Source organism: Solanum verrucosum, unplaced genomic scaffold, assembly GCF_900185275.1.
Source record: "Solanum verrucosum unplaced genomic scaffold, falcon-dt-bn FXZP01000252.1, whole genome shotgun sequence".
In the NCBI taxonomy this organism is placed as follows: Eukaryota; Viridiplantae; Streptophyta; class Magnoliopsida; order Solanales; family Solanaceae; genus Solanum; species Solanum verrucosum.
In genome coordinates this window covers 4,163,065-4,186,833 of record NW_026019988.1, presented here as the reverse complement: position 1 = coordinate 4,186,833, position 23,769 = coordinate 4,163,065, and the positions used below count along the sequence as shown (strand labels likewise).

General features: G+C 28.9%; 2 protein-coding genes and 1 long non-coding RNA gene across 4 annotated transcripts in view; all 3 read left to right on the top strand.

Moving 5' to 3' along the window:
* LOC125819013 (uncharacterized) overlaps positions 1-23,769 on the top strand; it is a 513,298-nt gene that overhangs the window by 110,005 nt on the left and 379,524 nt on the right. The gene's annotated exons all lie outside the window — the stretch shown is intronic.
* The window catches only part of LOC125819033 (uncharacterized), a 231,012-nt gene that overhangs the window by 8,622 nt on the left and 198,621 nt on the right, over positions 1-23,769 (top strand). The window contains exon 1 of one of the 2 annotated variants that reach the window (XR_007442424.1): positions 16,465-16,471. The exons of the other annotated variant lie outside the window; for it this stretch is intronic. This is a non-coding gene — a long non-coding RNA (uncharacterized LOC125819033). Of the gene's footprint in view, positions 1-16,464; positions 16,472-23,769 lie in introns of those variants that run through there. 2 annotated transcript variants of the gene reach the window in all.
* LOC125819007 (probable E3 ubiquitin-protein ligase RHC2A) lies at positions 18,129-20,088 on the top strand. The gene has a single exon (XM_049498516.1). The coding sequence runs from the start codon at positions 18,469-18,471 to the stop codon at positions 19,627-19,629; it is 1,161 nt and encodes a 386-aa protein (XP_049354473.1). The 5' UTR covers positions 18,129-18,468; the 3' UTR covers positions 19,630-20,088.

The following is a 23,769-nucleotide window of genomic DNA, read 5'->3' as shown; positions in this document are numbered from 1 at the left end:
TTAGTTATAACTTAGTCATATATACTTCTCTTCTTATTTGCATATAATATACTTTTAAAAGTTCTAATCCTAGCTTGGCACACTATGAAAGTGATGCATCTTTCAAAAGAAGAAAAAGAAAAGGTCTAATAATCTTTAAAGCCCTCACATTTAGTACCAACTTTTAAGAGCAACAGTTAGCAAAATGACAAGAATGACTTACTGTAAAGCATCACACACAAATTTGAGAAGACTTTTTTCTTTTTTTCCTGTCAATGACTCACACAGCCTTTTAATTTTACCAATATATCCCCTCAACAACTTAAATTAAAAATAATCGATAAGTATATAATACATGTAATTCATATATAATATATGTATAATCAGTATATAAGTTAGGTATACAGACTAACATAGGGGAATGTTACTATTAAAAAAAGATTTTTTCAATCGTAAATTAGGATGAGAAATTTATTTTCCAGTGGGACAATAGTGATCATTTTAGTAGTGTGTACAGTGTAGAGTATTGGTGTCAAGTTCATCTAAACCTAATACTTTTCAGACATATCATAAATTTATGCATGTGTAAAATATTTCTAAAATTACAATAATAGTATAAAATGAGCTTATAATTTTAAGAATATAATGAATTCAATGCTAAAAAATTTAAAAATTAAACCCATAAAACTTGCATCTTAAATTTATTTTTGTCAATTAAAAAAAAATAAACAGTGAATTTGATCGAATAATTCGATAAATAACCCCTCAATTGTGGTAGCTTATTGCACTACCTTTTATTTGAGTGGGGAAAAATGAAATCTTTTTTCAGTTTTCTTGTCTCTCATAAAGGGAAACAGAATTTTCGGATTAATTCATTTTGATTTTTTGATCTTTTATCAAAAGAGAAGTAAGTAACAGATTCTCTAATTTCAGTTGAATTAGATTTCATACTGAGAAAGGAAATTATATTAAAGTTTTTTTTCATTATATATGTGGTCCAAAATGCAATAATAAAAAGTTTATGCACTATTTATGAACTAAAAGTATCATATATAGTTTTAGTGGAGCAGACCTATTGCAAAAACCAAAGTTCCACTATATAAAAGATATTAAGCTAAATATAGGATTTAACTAACTATATTTCTATATTGAACCATGCAGGGGTTAGGTCCAATGTATCTTAAAATCTGCATTTTTATTCTGAATAATGTTATGCAATGACAAAATTGTACTAGAAGTAGTATGGCTTGGCTTAAAAGAAGTTGAGAAGGGAAAGAATGAACTATTATTGTTTTCCAATTTGATGTATATATGAAAAGTTGGAATAAAGTTTATTTTAGAGGTAAGGAAATGTGAGGGTGAATTTAGGTGTGACACATGTTACGTTGCAAGTTAAGTGACCTAACACGTGTTGCTCTTGCACGACTACCAAGTGTCCTTTTTGTCGGCCTGTCAAGTATCCACTTTGCATGGTTGCTATGTCATGTATCGCCATAAAAACTGCTTGAAAGTTGTTTGCTTGATTGTATGTTTCAGAAAATGATTGCAAAGCTATTCAAAGAGTTGTAGGAGTATTTCTCCCCTTGGATGTTCATTAATAGATAATATATCTCATTAAATATTATATATTAGAAAAAAATCTATGAAAAACAAATTCAAGTAAAAAAAAAAAATAGCTCACATATTTAATAATGTACATTTCTAACTTTCACATTAAAATCTCACTAGTAAAATTCAATTGGGACAAAATCTTGATTAAGAAAAAAAATAAAACTCTTATTTTAGTACCCCATCTAATGAAATCATCGGTTGATATCTTAGAGACATTATATTTCTATCTTGTGTACCAAACTTTTAAATGTTGAGATTGATAATATATTATTGAACGGATTAACTTAATTTTTGTTTGTGTGAACTATTGAGCATCTATTTCACCTTTCTTCTAAAGATCATAATTATAAAAACATATTGGTGAAAGTATGATGTGTTCTATGCCCAATCTATTAAGCAACATTATAATTTAAAAAATTAGCAGTATAATTTATTTAGTTGATCGACATGATATGATTATAAATTTATAACCCCAAATGTAAATAAATAACATGTTTGTGCTCTAGATGTGAGTTAGACAACTAACCAATTAATACTAAATTGAATAAAACAAACTTATATTAATTGTTTCTCAGAGGTATTTGAATGCACGTTTAATGGCATTCTAATGTCTTCATATTGAAGAGGAGCTACATCAAAAAATTATTTATTATTTCGAGGCTTAAATATATCTTTATTATGTGATCGCACAATTATTAAGGTACTCAATGGATATATTTAATCTATTAAAATTGCCTTAATAGATTTTCAATGTACGTTGATAGATGGGGGAAAAGCTTATCTCATTTTTTCAATTTATAAACCAACGCAAAATCTTATTTTTCCAAGATATTTCATTTTAAATTCTTTCTTTATAACAATCTACTATTTTTGAAAGTTTTACATGAATTTCAATAATACTCATATTATCAACATTCACAATAATTATGACAAACTCGAGATTCAGCCCCTCTAATAGAAAAATTGTAACGACTTGTTTCCGTCGTTATATAAAAGTCATCGGGGAAACAAATCGGGTCAGAATACTTTTTCGTAGTTACTTGAGAATACCTAGCCTAGTTCAGATTTGGACGAAATCGGAGTCAGTGAATTCTAGGAAGATCTAGTAGTGAATGAGAGACCTGATAATGAATTTGATCACATGAGTAGATAGCTAAGACGTTAAGGAACTCGTACAACTTTACGCAATCAAATTCGGGCGAGTAGATTTCCCGAAACTGATCTTAGCGTGAACGGGTTGTTTCTAAATGTCATGGGATGAAGGTGTGTTGTGAAGTGGGGGTTTGGAACTCTTAATTCGACTCACTGTTTCCGTGCAAGCCACCAGGGCGGGGCCGTTGTGGAGGGATGAGAGCCGCCATAGCGGGACAGTCGCGACTTAAGTCAGAAATAAACCCCAAAAACGTCATTATTCTGCAAACTTCGTTCTTAAGAGTTAGGAGACGACCCCAGGCGATTTCTTGGCAGTTTTCCTCTACTTTTGGTGCAAAAGGTAAGAATTTTACTCCCCTAATCCGTCTTTCAATCTGTAAATCGAAGAATATTGGTTAAATATTGTTGGGGGAGGGTTTTGGACTGGTTTTTTATGGTGGGAAAAAGCCCCAACGGCACCTTAGGTTCATAATTTGGGTCTTGGGTTTGGGTTTGTCATAATCCGGGTAAATTAGACCTTAATTATTGATCCTCGTTATGATTTGATTGTTTGTAGACCTAGAGCAAGCGGAACGAATCCAGAAAGGGAAGAATCAAGTTTCTTAGGAGGATTCAAGCTTGTTTTTTAGGTAGGTGATGGTTTGATTTCTTGTTTGTGTTATGTATGCTAGCAATTGTTTCATTATAATGTATGTATGTATACGAATATTGCATTATTGATCACACCTAATGCAAATGAGAATGAATGAATGATTATATATATGTCATGAATCAACACTTGATTGTATGATTTTGAGAATGTACATTTTGATTGTGATTGTTGTTTGTTGAATGGATCGGGTGTTACGTTCTAACACACTAATTGGGATCGAATGTCACGTGCCTACATACATATTGGAACGGATGTCACGTGCCGACATACATATTGGAACAGATGTCACATTCCGACACACTAACTTGGATCGGGTACCACGTTCCGGTGCACTAACAGTTTGGGTAAAGGTTCCATGAGAGGACCATTGAATTGTCGTGATTACTTGTTAAAGAGAATGTGAAATTGTAAGTTGTTCATGATTGATAATCGATATATGTGTTATATTTTGTATATGCATGTTTACTATGTTGTATATGTTCACTTACTGGGATAGCCGCATGATTCTACCAGTACATTGTGGTTGTGTAGTACGTACTGATACTGCACTTGCTCTTTCTTTGTTGAGTACATGGCATCTTCAGGCGGCTACTGACAGACCTCATCTAGGAGATCAGTGGTCGATTCGAATTCAAGGGTGAGCTAGTTCTTCCAGGCCGCCATGAGTTCTCTATATTTTAGGCCGCTCTTTCGGACTCAAACTTTCTAGTTAGATATTCGTATGTTTAATTGGGTTGTACCCATTTTCTTTAGACTTATGGTTCTTTGTTAGAGTTTTGGTACATTGACTTTCAGTTTCTAGGGAATATTTCCGCAATGTTTTGATAGTCGTTGTTAGACTTTTGGAGTTTATGGGAACTCTACTTTATTTCTTCATTTAATCTTGTTTCTGTATCTTTAAATGTGTAGTTCTTCAGTTAGCTAATTAGTATCTTTAGAATTTTGGTACATTGACTTTCAGTTTCTAGGGAATATTTCCACAATGTTTTGATAATCATTGTTAGACTTTTGGAGTTTATGGGAACTCTACTTTATTTCTGCATTTAAATCTGCTTCCGTATCTTTGAATGTGTAGTTCTTGAGTTAGCTAATTAGTATTAATGATTCTCCCACCGGAGGGTTAGTGTGGGTGTCAATCACGACGGTCTGGGTCGTAACAAAAATATAAGGATAAATTGGATTATTTTTATAACTTTTTTTAGTAGATATTCACTCGAACGATTATATCACATGCGCATTTATTATTTTAATTTGTATAAGAATTTTTGAAATTTTATCGAATAACTTTCCTGAAAAAAATTTATACGCTTCAAACCTTGAATCATACAAATAAGTTCTAATTTTACTTTTAGATTTAAAAAAAAAGTACTTAGATCCATTAATTTTTTAAAGAATATTTTATTAATCTAATTTTTAAGATTTTGCTGGGTCTGAAAAATACTTCAACTTTGGCCGAAAGTGCTGTTACGATACCAAACTTTATGGAGAACATTTTACCCCTACACTATTTAATAGTGTATTTTAAAGGTATATATATACCACGTGGACATATTACTATTTATAATGATGCAATATTTATGATATCCACGTGGACACATATATACTTTTAAAGTACACTATTAAATAGTGTAGGGGGGTAAAAGGTCCTTTCCAAAGTTCGATATTGTTACAATAAATTCAATCAAAATTCGGATATATTTCAGACATTTTTCCCTTCAAAATATTATAAGTATCAATAGATATGATTATAGATAGATTTTAGTAATATAATTTAACCAATTGAATGAGCTTTATAGTCTTTTCTAAGGCCTGAAACTTAATATTTGAGAAGAGATATTTTCTTAGAGCATCTAAAGAGTGTCTAAACGCATTTCGACCTACTTGATCAATTTTTTAAAAAGTCAAAAATATTTTATTTTAAAGAGTTTAGTTGTTTGACCAATTTTTAAAAGAAAAAGGCAGTTATATTTGAGTAGTAATAGAAATAGTTTTCAAAAGTTGAAAAAATACATTCTTTAGAGAAAAGGGTGTTATGCTGTGCCATTTTGTCAATTTATATTTATTATTAATGGGGAACTTTCACAAATACTCACTAAAATAATTTTAATTAGGTTTCATAGTTATAGTTTGTTAATTATGATTCATAGCTACATGTTAGAGGGAGGAGAGAGGCGAATGAGAGAGGACAGAGAGTGGAGAGATGTGAGTTGTATATGTATATCTGTAAGATAATTGCATATATGTAATTGGTATACATATGTATTTGTATATCTGGCGAGCGTGATTGGGAGAGAGATGAGAGAGATGAGTGAGAAAGGGCAGAGAGTGGAGAGAGATGATTGCATTTGTATATCTATCATATAATTGTATTTGTATATGTATAAGCGATGAGAGAGGAGATAGAGAAAAAGTGAGGAGAGGTACGCACATAATTACAACTAAAATTAAGCTGCAAGTCGTAATTAATTTAAACTATAGCTATGTTTCCACAAATTTTCCCTTTATTAATCACGCACAACTGATTCGGATATCACTAATTTCAGGATAGTTTACTTCTAAACCAAACTACCCAAGCTAATATGCAAAAAGTTGTATATAGGTAGCCTATGAAATCAATCCATTAATTAATAATTTGCTTAATATATGTGTAGTTGCTTTCAAACTTCTTTCCTACTTTACACAAAAAAAAATAAAAAATCAAACTTCCCCATTAAGATAACAAGGTAGTAAAAGCTATATGTATATATTACAAAAAATAGTCACACTCATTATTTTCAACTCAAAATTTATATATGTAGAAATTTACAAATACATTGAATTTTTACTAAGTTTGTAAAACTCAACCAACATCATGATTAAAGGAGTACGTAAAACAAAGTTAACATATTGAATTCGCGTGATTATTAATTAATAAAAACATGAAAAATATTCATATTATATTTATTGTGGTACTGTAGTTTTCTTAATTAAACACACCCTTTAAACTATTTGATAAACTCATATATATAATAAATAAAATAATATACATTGGAGAACTTCTCCTCTTTAAGTTTAAATATGAGTAAGGAGTCGTTTTGACACAGTGTATAAGAATAATACTACTAAATAAGGTATATTAGTGATGATGATATTAGTTATGTTTGTATTAATTTATTGTATTGAGATTATTTATTTTGAAGTGTTTTGTTTGGTGTATTAAAATTAACATATATTACATATTTTCTAAATATAAATGTCAAATAGAGTGTGAAAATACGGTGGAAAGAATATGAAAAAGATTTTGAGGGACAATTATGTCTATCCATATACTCATACATGCACTAAAATCTCTTGCACTAAGTTGATATTATAATTTCTCATGTATTAATAATGCATATCATAATATTAAATATATTGTATATTTATTTTTATTTTTCTCTTATATAAAAGAGACAGTTTTTCAATTTTTAACATGACAGTTTTTTGCCATATTTAAGAAAGCTTAAGGGCAATTTGATCCAACTTTTAATACTTTTCTAATAAATAATATTGTACTTCACTTTTTTGTAGTTGTACTTTTAAAATTTGACATAAAAGCCCTTTCACATTTTATTTTACCGTCGCAAAAAAATTTGCCTACTTTCCATGCATGTGGGCCATTCTTTTTCTCTAGTTTCCTTCTATTAACTAATGCATATAATATAGGTCCCACTTTTTATTACCTTTTCTTTATTTATACCTCATAACTTCTTTCATTTTATTTTTTATGGCAATCATTTTTTAAAATGCTAATTACTTTATTTGTTTACCAAATATGGAAAAATTATGTCTTTTTTTTAGTTTGTTATATATCTCAAAACTGTATAAATATAAATAACACTATAAATCATAATAATTAACAACTAAAATATTTAAAAGTTATATAAAAAAATCTAATTGACTCTCGAAATTCTATTGGTATCAATTTATAAATCACAATAATTAACAATTTAAAAATTATAAAATACATATAAAAAATCACTTGACTCTAAAAAAATCTTATCAGTGCTACATAAATTGGGACAAGAGAAGTAACATATATGATCTGAAAAATTACATTAAATATTTAAAAGACATAGTATAAAAAATGATTAATTTTTGAAATTCTATATATGCCACGTAAATTGAAACAAAGAGAGTAATATATATTATTTTTAAAATTATATAAAAAGTACTAACAACTTAACATCTTTTTAAAATCATATAAAAATTTGGCTAACTATTCAAGTTATATGACACTCCCTTCGTCCCATATTAATTGACTATTATTCTAAAAATAGTTGTCTCATGTTAGTTGATTATCTTACTAAATCAACAAAACATTATTTAAAATTTTCCTATATTACCCTTGCCATTCATTTATTTTGAAAGTGTCACATTTGTTTGTAAAATTCTCACAAAATTTTTTAAGGGTTAAATTAGTAAAATTATTTTCTTAGTTATAATTTTTTTAGTACCATGCAAAATGAAAAGTAATCAATTAATATGAGACAAATGGATATTGAGCCCCATGCTGACACGGGGTCGTGTATCTAGTAACTAAAATATGTATTAGCTATACATAAATTTTAAAAGTATCTCAAATAAAGTGTTAATATATATATATATATATATACTAGAGCCCGTGCTAGCACGGGCCCAATATGTATCATTTTTTGTTTCAATTTATGTGACAAAGACAAAATTAAAGAGTTAATCAAACTTTAATATTAATTTAAAATAGTTTAAATTTTCAATTATTGTTAACTATGGTAAAAATTTGTTTATGTCTTTTAACATTCTAAATTGCTAATTATTGTTGTATGATTTGTAATATCTTTTACGCAATTTTCAAATAATAAAGGTTATTTCATCTTTCTCAATTTATGTGGTACTAATAAAATTTCGAGATTCAATCAAATTTTTTTGTCTTTAAAATATTCTATTGTTAATTACTGTATATTATTGTACTGTCTAAGTAATTTTCAAATAATATATATGATTTCATTTGTCCAATTTATGTGTCACCGATAAAATTTGAAGAGTTAATCAGATCTTTTACATATTTTTATATCTTTTGAATATTTAAGTAAATAATTATTGTGATTTATAATATTTTATACAATTATTTAAAAAAATAAACAACAAACAAAACGAATTCATCATAGGAAAATTACCAAAGCATCCTTCAATACATCAATAATGGGTCCCACTTTTTGTTTAAAAAAATATGCATATTGGGAGGATATTTTTGTCCAAAGTGGAAATAGAATAAGTATAAAGCATTAAAGTCTTTTAAAATTTTAAATTGTTAATTCTTATTGTATGATTTTACGCAATTTTCAAATAATATAGGTCATTTCTTCGTTCTCAATTTATGTAGTACTAAAAAAATTTTGAGATTCAATCAATTTTTTTTGTCTTTGAAATATTTCTAGTTGTTAATTACTGTAATTTATAGTACTTTCTAAGAAATTTTCAAATAATATATATTATTTCATTTGTCCCAATTTATGTGTCACCGGTAAAATTTGAAGAGTCAATCAGATCTTTTATATATTTTTATATCTTTTAAATATTTAAGTAATTAATTATCGTGATTCATAATATTTTATACAATTATTCAGTATAGTAAAATAAATTTAAAAGAAACAAACAAAACGAATTCATCATAGGAAATTACCAAAGCATCCTTCAATACATCAATAATGGGTCCGACTTTTTGTTTTTAAGAAATTGCACATTCGAAGGATATTTTTGTCCAAAGTGGAAATATTGTGTAAAAAATGTGTATTTATTGTGATTTTGAATGTTTTGTGGGGTAATAGGACGCACACAAAGTTAGGTGTCTTTTTGAAAATCTGGGACAACTTCAAGTATCACTTAATGTTTTTTCTCAAAATCTAATTTACTTTCGTAAACTATGTGTCAGATCAAAATCAAATTAACAAATTCAAAAGGAATGAGTAATAAATAGCTCATACAATGACATATTTATTATTTAAAAGAAGTACTCATTTTGGTTGAAAGTTAACAAGATAGTTACAATGTAACTAAATACTATAAAGATCTTTTGCATTGTGGCTTATTATTATACTAGATATGGGACCCCGTGCTAGCACGGGGCCCAATATATGTTACTGTTTCTGTTTCAATTTATGTGGTACATCTGAAATTTGAAGTTAATCAATTTTTTAGTATGTTTTTATATATTTTAAGTTGCTAATTATTTTTATTTAGAGTATGTTTTACATAAATATATTATAAATCACAATAATTAGCAAGTTAATATAAAAATAAACTTATAAAAAATTCATTGACTTTTGAAATTTCATTTGTATCACATAAATCAGGACAAAGCGAGTAATATATATGAAAATTATATAAAATGTACTATAACTCACAATAATTAGCAACTTAAAATATCTATATATCTATATTTCTCCCAATTTATGTGGTATAGATGAAATTTTAAAAGTTAACAAAAACTTTTTATATGTTTTCAAATATTTTAAGCTATATTATATTATGATTTATAATACTTTTTACATAAAAAATTTATTTATATAAAGTATAAAATAAAAAATTTTAAAAATGAAAACATAAATGTCAGCACGAGTCCAATCTATGTTAATTTTTATGTTTTAATTATTGTAATACCGATTGAAGTTGGAGAGCCAACTAAATTTTTTTAAAGGATTTTTTTTATAAATTTTAAGTTGTTAATTATTATAATTTATAATATTTTATTTATTTTAAACCAATATATGTCTCTCTGTCTCAATTACATGACACATATGGAATTTGGAGAGTCAACTAAAATTTTAAAATATGTTAAGTTGTTAATTATTATACCTTATAGTACTATTACGTCATTTTCAAATAAAATATGTATTTTTTTAATTTCAATTTATGTGTCATTGATATAATTACATATATTAAGTAATAAAGAATTAATGTCTAAATTATGTGACACCTATGAATTTTGGAGTGTAAATCAAATTAGTTATATGATTTTAAAAAAATAAAGCGGTTAATTATTACAATTTATAATACTTTTTATATATTTTTTAAATGATATATATATCTTTATGATATTGATATTAGTATTATAATAAATTAAATTTTATTATTTTTAAATTTATGATCTCAATTGTCAGCCTATGCCACATTATAAAATGTTCCAAAGTAGATATCAGATTTACAAAAATGTCGATGTCAGCTAAAGTAATAAAATAACATCTAAGGGCATGAACCTATATATATATAAAGTTGAATATAGACAATATGATGTGGCACCTCTCTATGGCCAACATTTCTATTCATTTTTTTTCTCTTTTTTTTGACATTTTATCTTTGTGTTGTATTTTTTATCTGTATTGTAAAAAAAAAAAAATTGAAAGTATTTATGTCATACCTAATTAATTATGCCCTTTATAACATCCATTACACTAATATAGATTTGAGTAAATGGAAATAAAAGATGAAAAGATAAAAACTATTCATTTTTCATAACTATTTATAATTATTTAGCCTATAAAATAAAATAAAAATAGTTGAGCATTTGTAACAAATAAGAACAAATTTCTTCACTTTGGCTCTTCTTCTTCTGAGGATGATGATGAATATATGGTATCAACTTATGTCGCTAAGATGTCCATCAAATTTCTAGGTCATGTGACTTTTTTAACAAAAGAGAAAGAGAGAATATCTCATGATTCTTGTGAAGACATTAATGTAAAGAAAGAAATCATGTAACAAAAGTTTCTCCTCAAAATAAAAGACTTTTTGAAAAAATATTTATTCCTCCTACAAGGAGAGAAAATTCATTGTGGTTGAGAAATTTATAAGAAGGCAGATTAGTGTTTCAAAGGGTAAGAAAAATTATTTGGAGAAAAAAATCATTCTATTTATGGAATTCTTATCAAATTAGGAGGAGAACAAGCAAAAATTTATTTTGTGATTTGAAAAGAGAGAAAATTAGATATTATTTCTTTCAACCTCATTATTCTTCTAATTTCTTTCTTCTTTTATTTTGCGTTGATTTTTTGTATCTTTAATTAAAGTTTTTTTTTCTTATTTATCTTTAACTAAAGTTTATATATATTTTCTTAAAAAAGAATTTAAAAAGATGATCATATTTAGTTCCTTTCCTCATCAATGCTATTAATCTCATAATTAGTGTTATTTATATTATTTTCTTAATTAATTTTTTTTCTTTATTTAATTATTTATTTGAAGAAATTAGTTATTATAACTTTATAAGAATTACACATGTATTTTTACATAATTGATTTGTCATTTTTAAATTTTTTGGATCATTCTTCATCTTAAAGTTTCTATTTATATGTAACAATAAAGCTAAAATAGAAAATGTGGGGTGACACCTTCTTAGCAATAAATATTTATTTATTCTTATCAATGTTTCTGACATTTTTTGTTATTTTTTCCTTCAAATAATTGTTGCCTCGATTTTTAGTTTTAGTTTTATTTTTTTTAGCATTTTCTAATTTTAAAAGACTGAAAAATTCATATTGAAAATTTATAAAATAAAAAAATGATTTATTTAACTCCTATCATCATCAATATTATTATTAATTTCTTTTACTTCTTTCCTTTATCTTCATTTCATCATTAATGTAATTTATATCATTTTCTTAGATATATATATATATATATTATTTTATTATTATTTTATTTTATTTTATTTTGTGACATTTCTTAGAAGTTAGGATTACTATTTATTTAATTTTAAAAAATTGAATTCTTTTGTCATACTAAATACAACATGTTTTATTATAATTACATTCAATATATTAATCAATATGTTGTACGAATGAAAAGAAAATTATCATTTCACAAAAACAAAGGTTAAAATATAATTTATTATGATTAAGGAAAGATAAAAATATTATTCCAATATCCATAACCATATTTAATACATTAAAAATTAATTGAAAAGCTGTAAATGGAAAAGGAATCACCATTTAAGGAATCATTATTTTTAAATTTTTGGATCATTTCTTCTTCTAAAAGTTTCTATCCATATGTAACAATAAAGTTAAAATAAAAATGTAGTGACACCATTCTTAGTAATAGATACTTATTTATTCTTATCAATTTTTTCTGACAATTTTGATTATATTTTTCTTTAAAATAATTATTGCCTCGATTTTTTTTTATTTTTATTTTTAACATTTATTTTTAATTTTAAAAGATTGGAAATTTTATGTTAAAAATTTAAATAATAGAAAAAATGATTTATTTAACTTTTATCATCATCAATACTACTACTTTATTTGACGTTTTTTCTAAATCTTCATCTCATCATTAATGTTATTTATATAATTTTGTTAAATCACTTATTTTTTCTTTTTTAACTCTTTTATATATATATTATATATATATATATATATATATATAAAGTTGGATATGTAAATGATGATGTGACATTTCTTAGAAGCTAAGATTACTATTTATCTAATTTCTCAAATTTTTGAGTTCTTTTATCATACTAAATACAATATGTTTTATTATAATTACATTCAATATAGTAAACAATATGTTCTAGGAATTAAAACAAAATTATCATTTCAGAAAAATAAATGTTAAATTATAATTTTATTATGATTCAGGAAAGATAAAGATATTATTTCAATATCACATAACCGCATTCAATACATTAGAAATTAATTGGATATAACTGTAAATGGAAAATGAATCACCATTTACGGAAAATAAATGTTTGCAATACCATAATAATTAAGGAGAGAGTAAGATATTATTTTAATATCCTAATTCGGAACTTTTAATCTACTACTCAATTAAAAAGAAAATGCATTTAATAACATTAAAAAGTTATTAGTTTAATATTTTTTCTCATTCTACTAATTCAATTCACTCAAACTTAATTTTAAAGATAAAATAACAGCTCCATTTTAATTGTATCAATATATTTCAAAAATTATCGTGAAAAGGCTTTTCTTGCACCTTATTTTAATTTTCATATACTATTATTATTTTTTCTGTCATTTTTCAATGATTTTTTATTTCGATTTAAAATTTAATGTTTATTCTTAAAACTCTGATGGTACAAATTAAGGTGGAGTAGAATATAATAAATGATGATTCTTCTACTAAATAAGAAGATATAACAAAATTGAAAGGGTGAAGTTTTTTTTTCAAAAAAATAGATAGGAAATTCTATTAAGGTATTATTACGTCATTATTCAATATATTTTTAATATAAATTTCATTTGCTGATGCATTTGTTTAGTACTCCCTCTGTCCCTAATTACTTGTTCACTTTTCCTTTTATAGTTGTCCCTAATTACTTGTCCATTTTGACAAATCAAGAAAGAGCAATTTTTTTACCTATTATACCCTCAATTAAATCACTAATTACTTTGAAAATTGCAGAACTTTTCATCTACTTATAATTAATAGGGGTAAAATGATAAACTACTATGTCATTAATTGATTTCTTAATAAATGTGTCAATTTAAAATGGACAAGTAATTAGGAACAGAGGGAGTATTACAATGTTATTTGACATTACGAGATATTTCTTAGACATTTAAGGAGAATGGTACACCGAAATATATATTATATATTAAAGGATCAACTTCATGCAATGGAAGAATTTGTTATTAGCAAATATATTTTAACTTATTTGATAAAAAATATATTCTTCCTCATTTAATAGATGTAAAATTTGAAAAGCTTTATTTTTTTCACAATCTTCATAGTACTAAAACAAACAATAATATTACGATTAAACAACAGAGTAAATAAATTAATCAAAAATATTTAATTTTTAATGATCGCGAGAAGTGCGACCAAATTCTCTAGTTTAAAACAAAAAGGTAAAATTTAAATGGGTCTACAATAGAATTCATAGAAATCCAACTTGAAAAATTATGTTAAAAATGGAAAATAAAAAGTGAAATAAATTTAATTGAGAGTCATCCTTCGTCTGTCCCATTTTATGTGACACTTTTTATTTCTCGAGAATCAAATAGTTTAAGTTTGATCGTAAATTTGCGTATGGTATCTTCAATCTTTTTTTAAATGAAATTTATATATTTGTAAACTACGTAAAAATCAAAATATTATAATTCATAATAATTAATAATTCAAAATATTTTAAAGATCTATGAAAAATTTAAGATCAAAGATAAACTAAAGAGAGTAAAAGGGGAGAATGGAAAGTAGAAAAAAAGGAAAAAAATGAATATATAGAGAGAGAAACTGAGGAAAAAAAGTAAGAAAAGTAATTATTCATGTGGGTTGTTGTATATGTAGAAAGACACGTGTACAATTAATGAGCGACAATGAATTTTATAGTACAATTTGAAATGCTTTGTGTACAACTTTGTAGTGCCATGTTCGTCCTCTAAAGTCTCACTTCTAATAAGGAGTAATATAAATAAGAAGTATAAAATAAAGTTGAATAATTTTACAATATAATTTCTCAATGTTGGATGATCTTTTGAGATATTTACTCGAAAATTAAGAGAAATTTAACGGTTTTGAAATTATAAGACTGTAAGGGGAAAATGGATCAATCCATAGATAATATAAAAGGCATCTATGTGTTATACATATTACATGTGTCTTTGTAATATGAGTGGGGTAAGCTTAAGAAAATTACATATTTGTCCTTGTTAGTCCTTCCTAACTCCCTACATAGTACATGTGTCTTGATATGAGTGGGGAGTAGTACTTGTGTAATGAGGTGGGCCCCAATACAGTACAACTTGTATTACCTTTGGTACATCTATTTGATGTTGTGTTAGTCCTTCTAACTCTCATTTCTAAATAAGAGTAATATAATATATATATATATATAAAAGAGTTAAAAATAAATAAATAAGTGATTTAAGAAAATTATAGAAATAACATTAATGATGAGATGAAGATTAAGAAAAAACGTCAAATAAATTAATAGTATTGATGATGATAAAAGTTAAATAAATCATTTTTTCTATTATTAAAATTTTTAACATAAAATTTCCAATCTTTTAAAATTAAAAATAAATGTTAAAAAAAAATTGAGGCAATAATTATTTTAAAGAATTTACACGCCAAGTTATAATTAATACTTATGTATCATCAATGCTAGTACAATACTTGTTGAATAAGGTGGGCCCTAACATAGTACAACTTAGATGCTAATACAATAGTTGTTGAATAAAATGGGCCCCATAGTACAACTTAAATTACATTAAGAACAACTTTTTGGAGCTATGTTAGTCCTTCACAACTCTCTCTTCTAAATAAGAGTAATAATATATATTACTATATAAGAAGAGGGAATAACTACTTTATAAGATGTTAACATGTGTTCCAATAAGAAGAGGGAATAACCAATATATTTATAAAAAGAAATGACATATAAAATGAAATGGAGAGAGTATTAGTTTTTGAAAATGGAAAAGGACAAAACACATATAAAATTAAAAGACATATAAAAAAAGTTGGTTTAACTCTCAAACATAAAAAGTAACATATGTTATTAAAAACTTTAATAAAAAGTACTATAATTTACAATAAATAATAACTTAAAATATCTACAAGACAACAAAAAAAAGACTAATTTTTGTACTGCTTGTGTCACATAAATTAGGATTCGGATGATTTTAAAATTTTAATTTTGGTTATACATTATAAAATAGCCGAAAAATTGAATGATATAATTTTTAAAAAAATAACCCAATGAATCGTCCTATCGATAACCCTAATGTTACTTCTACTCTGTTTATTTTTACTTAAATTTAGAAAGATATGCTTCATTTCTACCCTCGATCTTATTGCTACATTTATTTGCTATTTAAAATTGAAATTAAAAAGACAAATGACAAATAAGTTTCTATATTAGCTCACTTATGAGCAAAATATATTATAACAATCTTTACTAATTTTATAACAATACATAAACTATACTCCCTCCGTCCCATATTAGATGGGCACTTCCAACTTTATACGGTGATTAAGAAATCATTAATACATTGGAAGACTTTACCATTTTGCCCTTTGTTTATATCAATGCACATTGAAATGAGTTACAAAAAATACACATACAATATAGGAATGGTCATATTAATTGTAGGGATAAAATGGAAAAGAATTAATTAATTATATCCTAATTTAATAAGTGCTCAAATAATATGAAAAAAATATTTTTAGTAAGATTCTCATCTAATATGGGACGGAGAGAGTAACAATATAACTTTATTAATGTTGATGCCCGGGCTTTCTTTACTAGTATATATATATATATATCCCTAAACTTGTGTACTTAAATCTAGTGGGAAAAAAAGAGAAGAAAAAAGGAAATGAAGGCGCCATCTAAGATTGACTATCCTAGAATTGGATAATTCTCAAAAAAGATCATCTATTCTTATTCTCACTTAAATCTATATATATTCCTACTTAAAAAGAATCTTTTTAATGCTACTCTTTAGGCCTTAAATTAAATTAAAATAAAATACAGTTTTAATTTAAATAATAAAGTTCTACGATTTCTGGCAAAAAAAAGAAAAGAAGCCGACCACTGCATAAGTTATTATCCACTCAGAACAGAAGCAATCTTTTTTCTGATCTCCAAAGCAAGAATAATATTGTGAAAGACAATATATTACATTAACAATTAAAGGAAAAACATGATATGCATTTATGCAAAGTTATGGTCACTTAAACATAGTAAATTATAGATAGAAATCAGTTATCAAAAGTCAAAGATCACATGAATATACTAATACTATGACTGGCATAGAAGTAATAAGTGTCTCAATTATTATCTACTAATCTTCTATTTCTATTCACGATTTTCACATCCTTCTATCTAAGGGCATATCATCGATAAGTGAAAATGTGGCATATCCTAATTCTTACCTAATCATGATCTCTCCTCGTTAATGCTTATTCAACCCATCTCTGCCTTTTATCAATCTTTCTATATCCAACCTCTCACACCTCTTTACTGGGGTCTGGAGCATCTACACCTTTCATTTTCACTGTCCAAACTATCTCAATCTCCCTTCCTTCATCTTGTTTGTGTGTCATATCGTAATTCCTACCTAATCATTTTCTCCCCAATACTTATTTAACCTACCTCTGTCTATCATCAATCTCTATATCCAACTTCTCACACCTACTTGCTTGGGTCTGGAGCATCCACACCTTTCATTTTCACTATTCAAACCATCTGAATCTCCCTTCTTTCATCTTGTATGTCACAGAGGTCATCCACACTTTGTCCCGGATAACCTCAATACTAATTCTACCGCTCTTAGTATGCCCACACTTCCATCTCAACATCCTGATTTTCTCCACTTACATCTTGATGAACTTGTGAGTTTTTCTCTAACCAACACTTTGTCCTATATAACAACATTGATCAAATCACCATACTATAAAACGATAGTACCTTTTTGTTACACAAACCACCGTTCTATAAAACTTAATACAATGTGTGATATTATTATTGATTTTCTCAGACTAAAAAATAATAAATAAAATGATAATTTTACCGACTATAGAAATAGTGGGATGGAGAGTAGTTTGCTCGAGACCAAATTTCCCACACACTATTTCTCCACTAACACGTGTCAATAAATGCCAGCTTCAATTACACGGCATATTCCTAGTCATCAATTGCACATATTTTTCCTATTTTACCCTCCACCCCCAAAAATATAGCCTCTATATCCCTTCTCCTTATATCTGTCTTCACCCCCACTCTTTCTCCTTCCATCTCTCCATTTTCCCCCACTCTCTCTCCCTATCCTAAAATATTCCCTCATTTTCAAATTTTGCTCAACAATTTCAATTCTAAGTCAAAGTTTTTTGCTATTTTCTTGGTGGGTTTTGATCTAAAGTTCACTTTTTTGAGGTTAATTTGTTGAATTTTTCGGATCTGTAACTGGGTTGTGAAGAATCTGTTTTTGGGGTTGTGGGAGTTGTTGATTTGGTGAAATTTTTGGATCTAAAAGTGGGTTTTGAAGAATTTGTTTCTGGGGTTGTGGGAATTTTGTATTGATTGACTTTTGGATTTCAAGTTCAGATTTTTTTCGATGTCGTCAACGTATTGGTGTTATAGATGCAATAGATTTTACAGAGTATGGAGCGAGGAATCGATTGCTTGTCCTGATTGTAACACGGGATTTGTTGAAGAAATTGAGGCTCCGACCCGATCCACGTTGTCCGGGTCACGGCGTCGGCGTATCCCTCCGGTGGTGATGCAGACGGCTGCGCGGAGTACGGAGCAGTCTCCTGCTTCGGGTTATGGTTCCGGGTCAAGTCCGGGTGTTCGTAGGAACCGGAGGAATACTGGTGACCGGTCGCCGTTTAATCCTGTGATAGTCCTTCGTGGTTCTACCAATGGAGGTGGCGCGGGAGGGGAAGGTGGTGGAGGCGGTGGAGGGGGGTTTGAACTGTATTATGATGATGGAACCGGGTCGGGTTTGAGACCTTTACCTACGAGTATGTCTGAGTTTTTACTCGGGTCAGGTTTCGATAGGCTTTTGGATCAGCTAGCACAGATTGAAGCTAATGGTATTGGAAGAATGGAGAATCCACCAGCTTCAAAAGCTGCAATTGAGTCGTTGCCAACAATTGAGATAATTCATTCTCATATTGTTACTGAATCTTGTTGTGCAGTGTGTAAAGAGGCATTCGAGTTAGGCACTGAGGCCCGCGAAATGCCCTGTAAGCATTTATACCATTCAGATTGCATACTCCCATGGCTTTCGTTGCGCAATTCGTGTCCAGTTTGTAGGCATGAATTGCCTTCAGAGAGTCGGGATGTTGTCGATCCGAATAGAGCACCAAGTGAACAGAGTGTAGCAACAAATAATGAGGTGGAGGAAGCTGTTGGATTGACAATATGGAGATTACCTGGTGGTGGATTTGCTGTTGGGAGGTTAGGTAGGAGAGGTGGGGAGAGAGCTCTTCCGGTTGTATTCACTGAAATGGATGGTGGTTTTAATAATAATAACAATAATGGAGTTCCAAGGAGGATTTCATGGGGTTCTAGAGGAAGCGAATCGCGACAAAGTGGTGGCTTTAGGAGGTTTTTTGGTAACTTGTTTTCGTGTTTCGGTGGTGTTGGTTCATCAGGGTCAAGCTCTAGTTCAGATTCTAGGATAAATCAGAGCAGAAGTAGTTCAATGTCATCTGTCTTTCTTGCTACAGCAAGAAGGCGCAGAGGCTGGGGTTTCGAAGCTAATAATTGAGTTAGAAGATGATAACTTGAGTACCGGTGGACACGACAAGTTTATCATCATTGTAAATACACTGGAAGTGAATGCTGGCTCTTCAATGGCACGCAAGAATTTATTTTTGATATTTATTAAGATGATATTTATGCAAATGAGTTGAAGATCCTATAGCAGGGGTGGATGACATTGGAATATATTAGTGTAAGAATTGGCTCCCTGCAGTGTGATTCTTCCTTTTTATTCTTTTATCTGTCCCCTTTTAAGATTTAGTGTCTTTTAAATTCAGCCCCGCTTGTTCGATAATTCTATTGGAACTAATGAAGCTTACATGAATTCTCAGTTTCTTGTATCATGGCTTCTTTTTTACTTGGAAATTCAGGTACGTCCCACAATAGGGACCCTGCAATTAGTCTTGTCTTGATAGTTAAGAGACTTACTTTTGATCATGTAATCAAATTGGTCATTGAAGCTTATTATAAATTGTAGATTGTTGTTCCTTTTAGCAGAATTCTCTTTGTTCTCTACATTTTGATGTCATTTCTAGAAGTTTGAAAGCTATCTACTATCGTTGATTGATTTCTGCAGAGGATAGACTCTGTACATATGCTTAATATGATTAATGTTGAACGTTTGTATTCTTGGTGTTTCGGTTTGGGAGGGAAGTTTTTTAAGTGGTGTCAGACTCATAGGTGATAAACTCTTGTAAGCATCAGTTACAGCATGGAAAGGTGAAATGAGGTCGAAATAGCAGGCATTGTTATTGCATACTCTGATGGTAACATCAATTAACCGGCTGATAGATATGTTGATTTGCTTTTTGAAAGTTAGAGGTTATCGATAATTTAAAGTGATTTTGATTGATAAAATGAGCCTATGGCCCAAGGGGGTAAAATCTTGTGCAAAGTGGGAACCTAATAACTTTTTGATAGGCGTTACATAAGAATCCATGTGTTGATAAAAAAAAAGTGCCTTTCAGTGGTGAAATGCATGCTGATGTAGCTCCAGCCTTCTTGGCTAAGACTTTGTAGACGTGTATTCAATGAGGAAACTTTTCTGGACAGAAGAGTGTTTCTAGCTCAATCCTCCTGGATATGAATTATAAGTGGAGCTGGGTATCAATTAGAATACTTTGAAAAAGAGAGGAGGCAAAGTCGAAAGAGCCCTAGCAGCATTTTATTAGGATGGGACCTATAATAGTCTGGTGTGGTTATCATTTCCATTATTTCTTTCTCTATATTGCTTTGAAGTGTTTTTTCTTGAGCTAAGGGTTTATCAGAAACATCATCTCTATCTCTAAGGTAGTGGTAAGGTCTTCATATGGTCTACCCTCCTTAGACCCTACTTTGTGGGATTATGCTGGATATGCTATTGTTGCTGTTCTGTAAAGTGATCCCATTTGGGATGGTGGCAGAAAACTGAGTTTTATACTAATTTGTAATGACAGGGTATAGCTAAACTCTGTGATATCTCCATTTTCCTATATATAGTTTATAATACGAGTGATTGTTCACGTTCTCCTTTGTTCAATTTCTTAAGGTGGAAATGGTAGGTTTCATGTATGGCTAGATGTGGACCATGAGCTGCTTTGATTAGTTATGAACTCAAGAGTGACAAGTAGATTCTTAGCCGTATTATTCCTCAGCGTATGATACATCTTGGCAGAAACGAGGCATCCAAAAGACAATTCTGTTTTGTAGCAAACAGATTGCCTAAATCTTGTACTATTAGTTATCGCTTATCTGGCAGATTGTCCGGTTATTAATTGATGTTCTCGTCTTATTCCTGGTGTGTAACGTTTGCTTGTATACAGAACCAAACGTGTTTGGCTCTTCCATTAGTGAGTTAAATGCTTATGTAATTGTCATTCGTGTTAACAGTTTGCACTATGCCATGTTATGACAAGAAACTGGGATTTTTGGGACATTTACACCTTTGCATTTGGCCATCAAATGGATCTGTCTCTTTTGAATGGAACATTCAGAAGAATACATGGCTATTTGACAACAGCCTGATGAGATTTTTGGACCACTAGTTGGATTGTTTAAAGTTATAGTTTGAGAACCTCAGCAAGCTCTTTTAATTTACTAAATTAGACCTGTATAACATATGGGGTCATCTAGGCTGAGTGGGATTGTAAATTGTACTGTGGTGATAAATAAAAAGGTGGTTTCTAATGGTGGAATGAATGCTTTTAAGATGACATTGAGAACCTCTGAGAAGAAGCCAGGTGTTAGGGACAAATCTTCTTGGTTAAGAAAAGAAAAGAGGCTGGTTTATAGAGTACTTTAGTGATTTCTTAGGATAGGGGACCTAATAGTCTAGTGGGGTACACACTTTAGAGTGTGTCGGATCAATAAAGTCGGCTCAACACCATGATGTCTCAGACTTTATTGAACGGATTTGCCTGATACACGTTGTTGGTGGAAAGTGACAGATATTCTATGGAAAAGTGTTTTGGTGGGGCAGTGAGTATGTTTTGGTGCATTCCCTGTCTGCTAAGAATAAGAACTAGTTCTTGTTTCAAGTGAAGAGTATCTGATTGATACAATATTTTGTTTTTTAAAGTAACTCCATTAAGCATGGTGGTGTTGTTTAATAGTTTGTGATGACAGGTAATGATGTGGGACTAAACTAATCAGAGACTTGACTTGGAAAGTTTTTGCAACTGAATTTCCATATTCTGAGGGACCTGCTAGCTGCTGTCTGCTTAGCTCAATTATATGTGGCCTCCATTGTCCTAATACACACTCAGGTTTGTTCATTTTCTATAAGATTGTCATGGTATGTTTGATGTACTATAGTGGACCATGAGCTGTGTGGACCTTTGGTTAATTGTATACAATCAAATTATAGTAGTGGAGATCATTTGAGGCTCTCTGCTAAAGGACAGAGATGACCAGAATTCTGATAAAGAAAGGGAAGCGTAAGGCCGGATGGATGTCGTTAAGCATTTGATTTTATATCTCCTTTAGATTCAAAAGTTGTCGTTGGATGTTTCCTACATTGTCGTTTTGTTTTCTTGATATGGAAGAGGACGATGGGGTGCAAATCTGCGTATATACGCCACTATCAACTGCATCGCGTGCCTTGGCATTTGAGTATGTTACGGTTGAAAAATAAGCTAGCATTGGAGCTATTTTTGGTGAAAATTTAGCTCACCTTTGGTACTTGGGTGGAAAAAGGATTCATATAGGCGATACCAATAAGTTGTGATTAAAGGTTAACAGAATTTAAATCTTCAAATATTGAATTGCGATGTGTTAAAATGAAATGATTGTGACTCGTGAAGATTCATCTAGTCGACTTCAACTGACTTGATATCAACCATGGGCGAAGCTAGGGGACGTGAGGAGATTCATTTGACTCTCCTTTATTGAACATTTACATTGCGTCTAAGGTTAAAATTATTTATATGTTATGTAGTGGACATCAAAAAAAAATTGATATTTTGTTGCGTTTACTTTTTTGTATTTTGAATTTTTGTAATATAATTCCCAACTCCCCATACGGGGTTCGTTTATTATAAACTAAAAAGTGGTTAATTGATTAATGATGTTGGAAAATGGCATATAAATGATGAAAGACTATTCAAATTTTGCTTAGGTGACATGAATCTGACATTCCACTTAAAAATTAAAAAAATTGACTTTCTAATCATATTGTTATTTATATAATTTAGTGAATAAACTCTTGTGAGAAATAAAAGATCTTTTTGGACATTATAATCTTCATTTTGGTTATATAATCCGTGTTATTATTAAGAGGAAAAATTAAACATCTATGGAATGACAAATCATATCAAAAAGTTGAGAACGTGTCATGTGCTGACAACATATTTAGTTTGCTTTTGGATTCTTACAGCTTGTTTTTGCTAATTAAATGGAAATTAAGGACCTTAAATCATGGGATTTGTCTCTTAGTAAACATTCCCAAGAATAAGTGGCTAATTTTTGGCATCTTTAAATTAATATTTTTGGACCACCACTTTTTTGCTTCAATGAGTAATAGGAAAAGCAAAAGCTTACTCTATAATTTAATGATAGAATGATGATTATTCCTACATACAATCAAAGTAGTAAATCAACTTTGTACTGGGAATTAAATTTTGTCCATTGCCTTTTTTCAACAAAATTACAATTACTCTTATTTTTGTTC

Coding starts and splice junctions, on each gene's coding strand:
- LOC125819007 (XM_049498516.1), top strand. CDS start 18,469: ATGTCGTCAACGTATTGGTGTTATAGATGCAATAGATTTTACAGAGTA.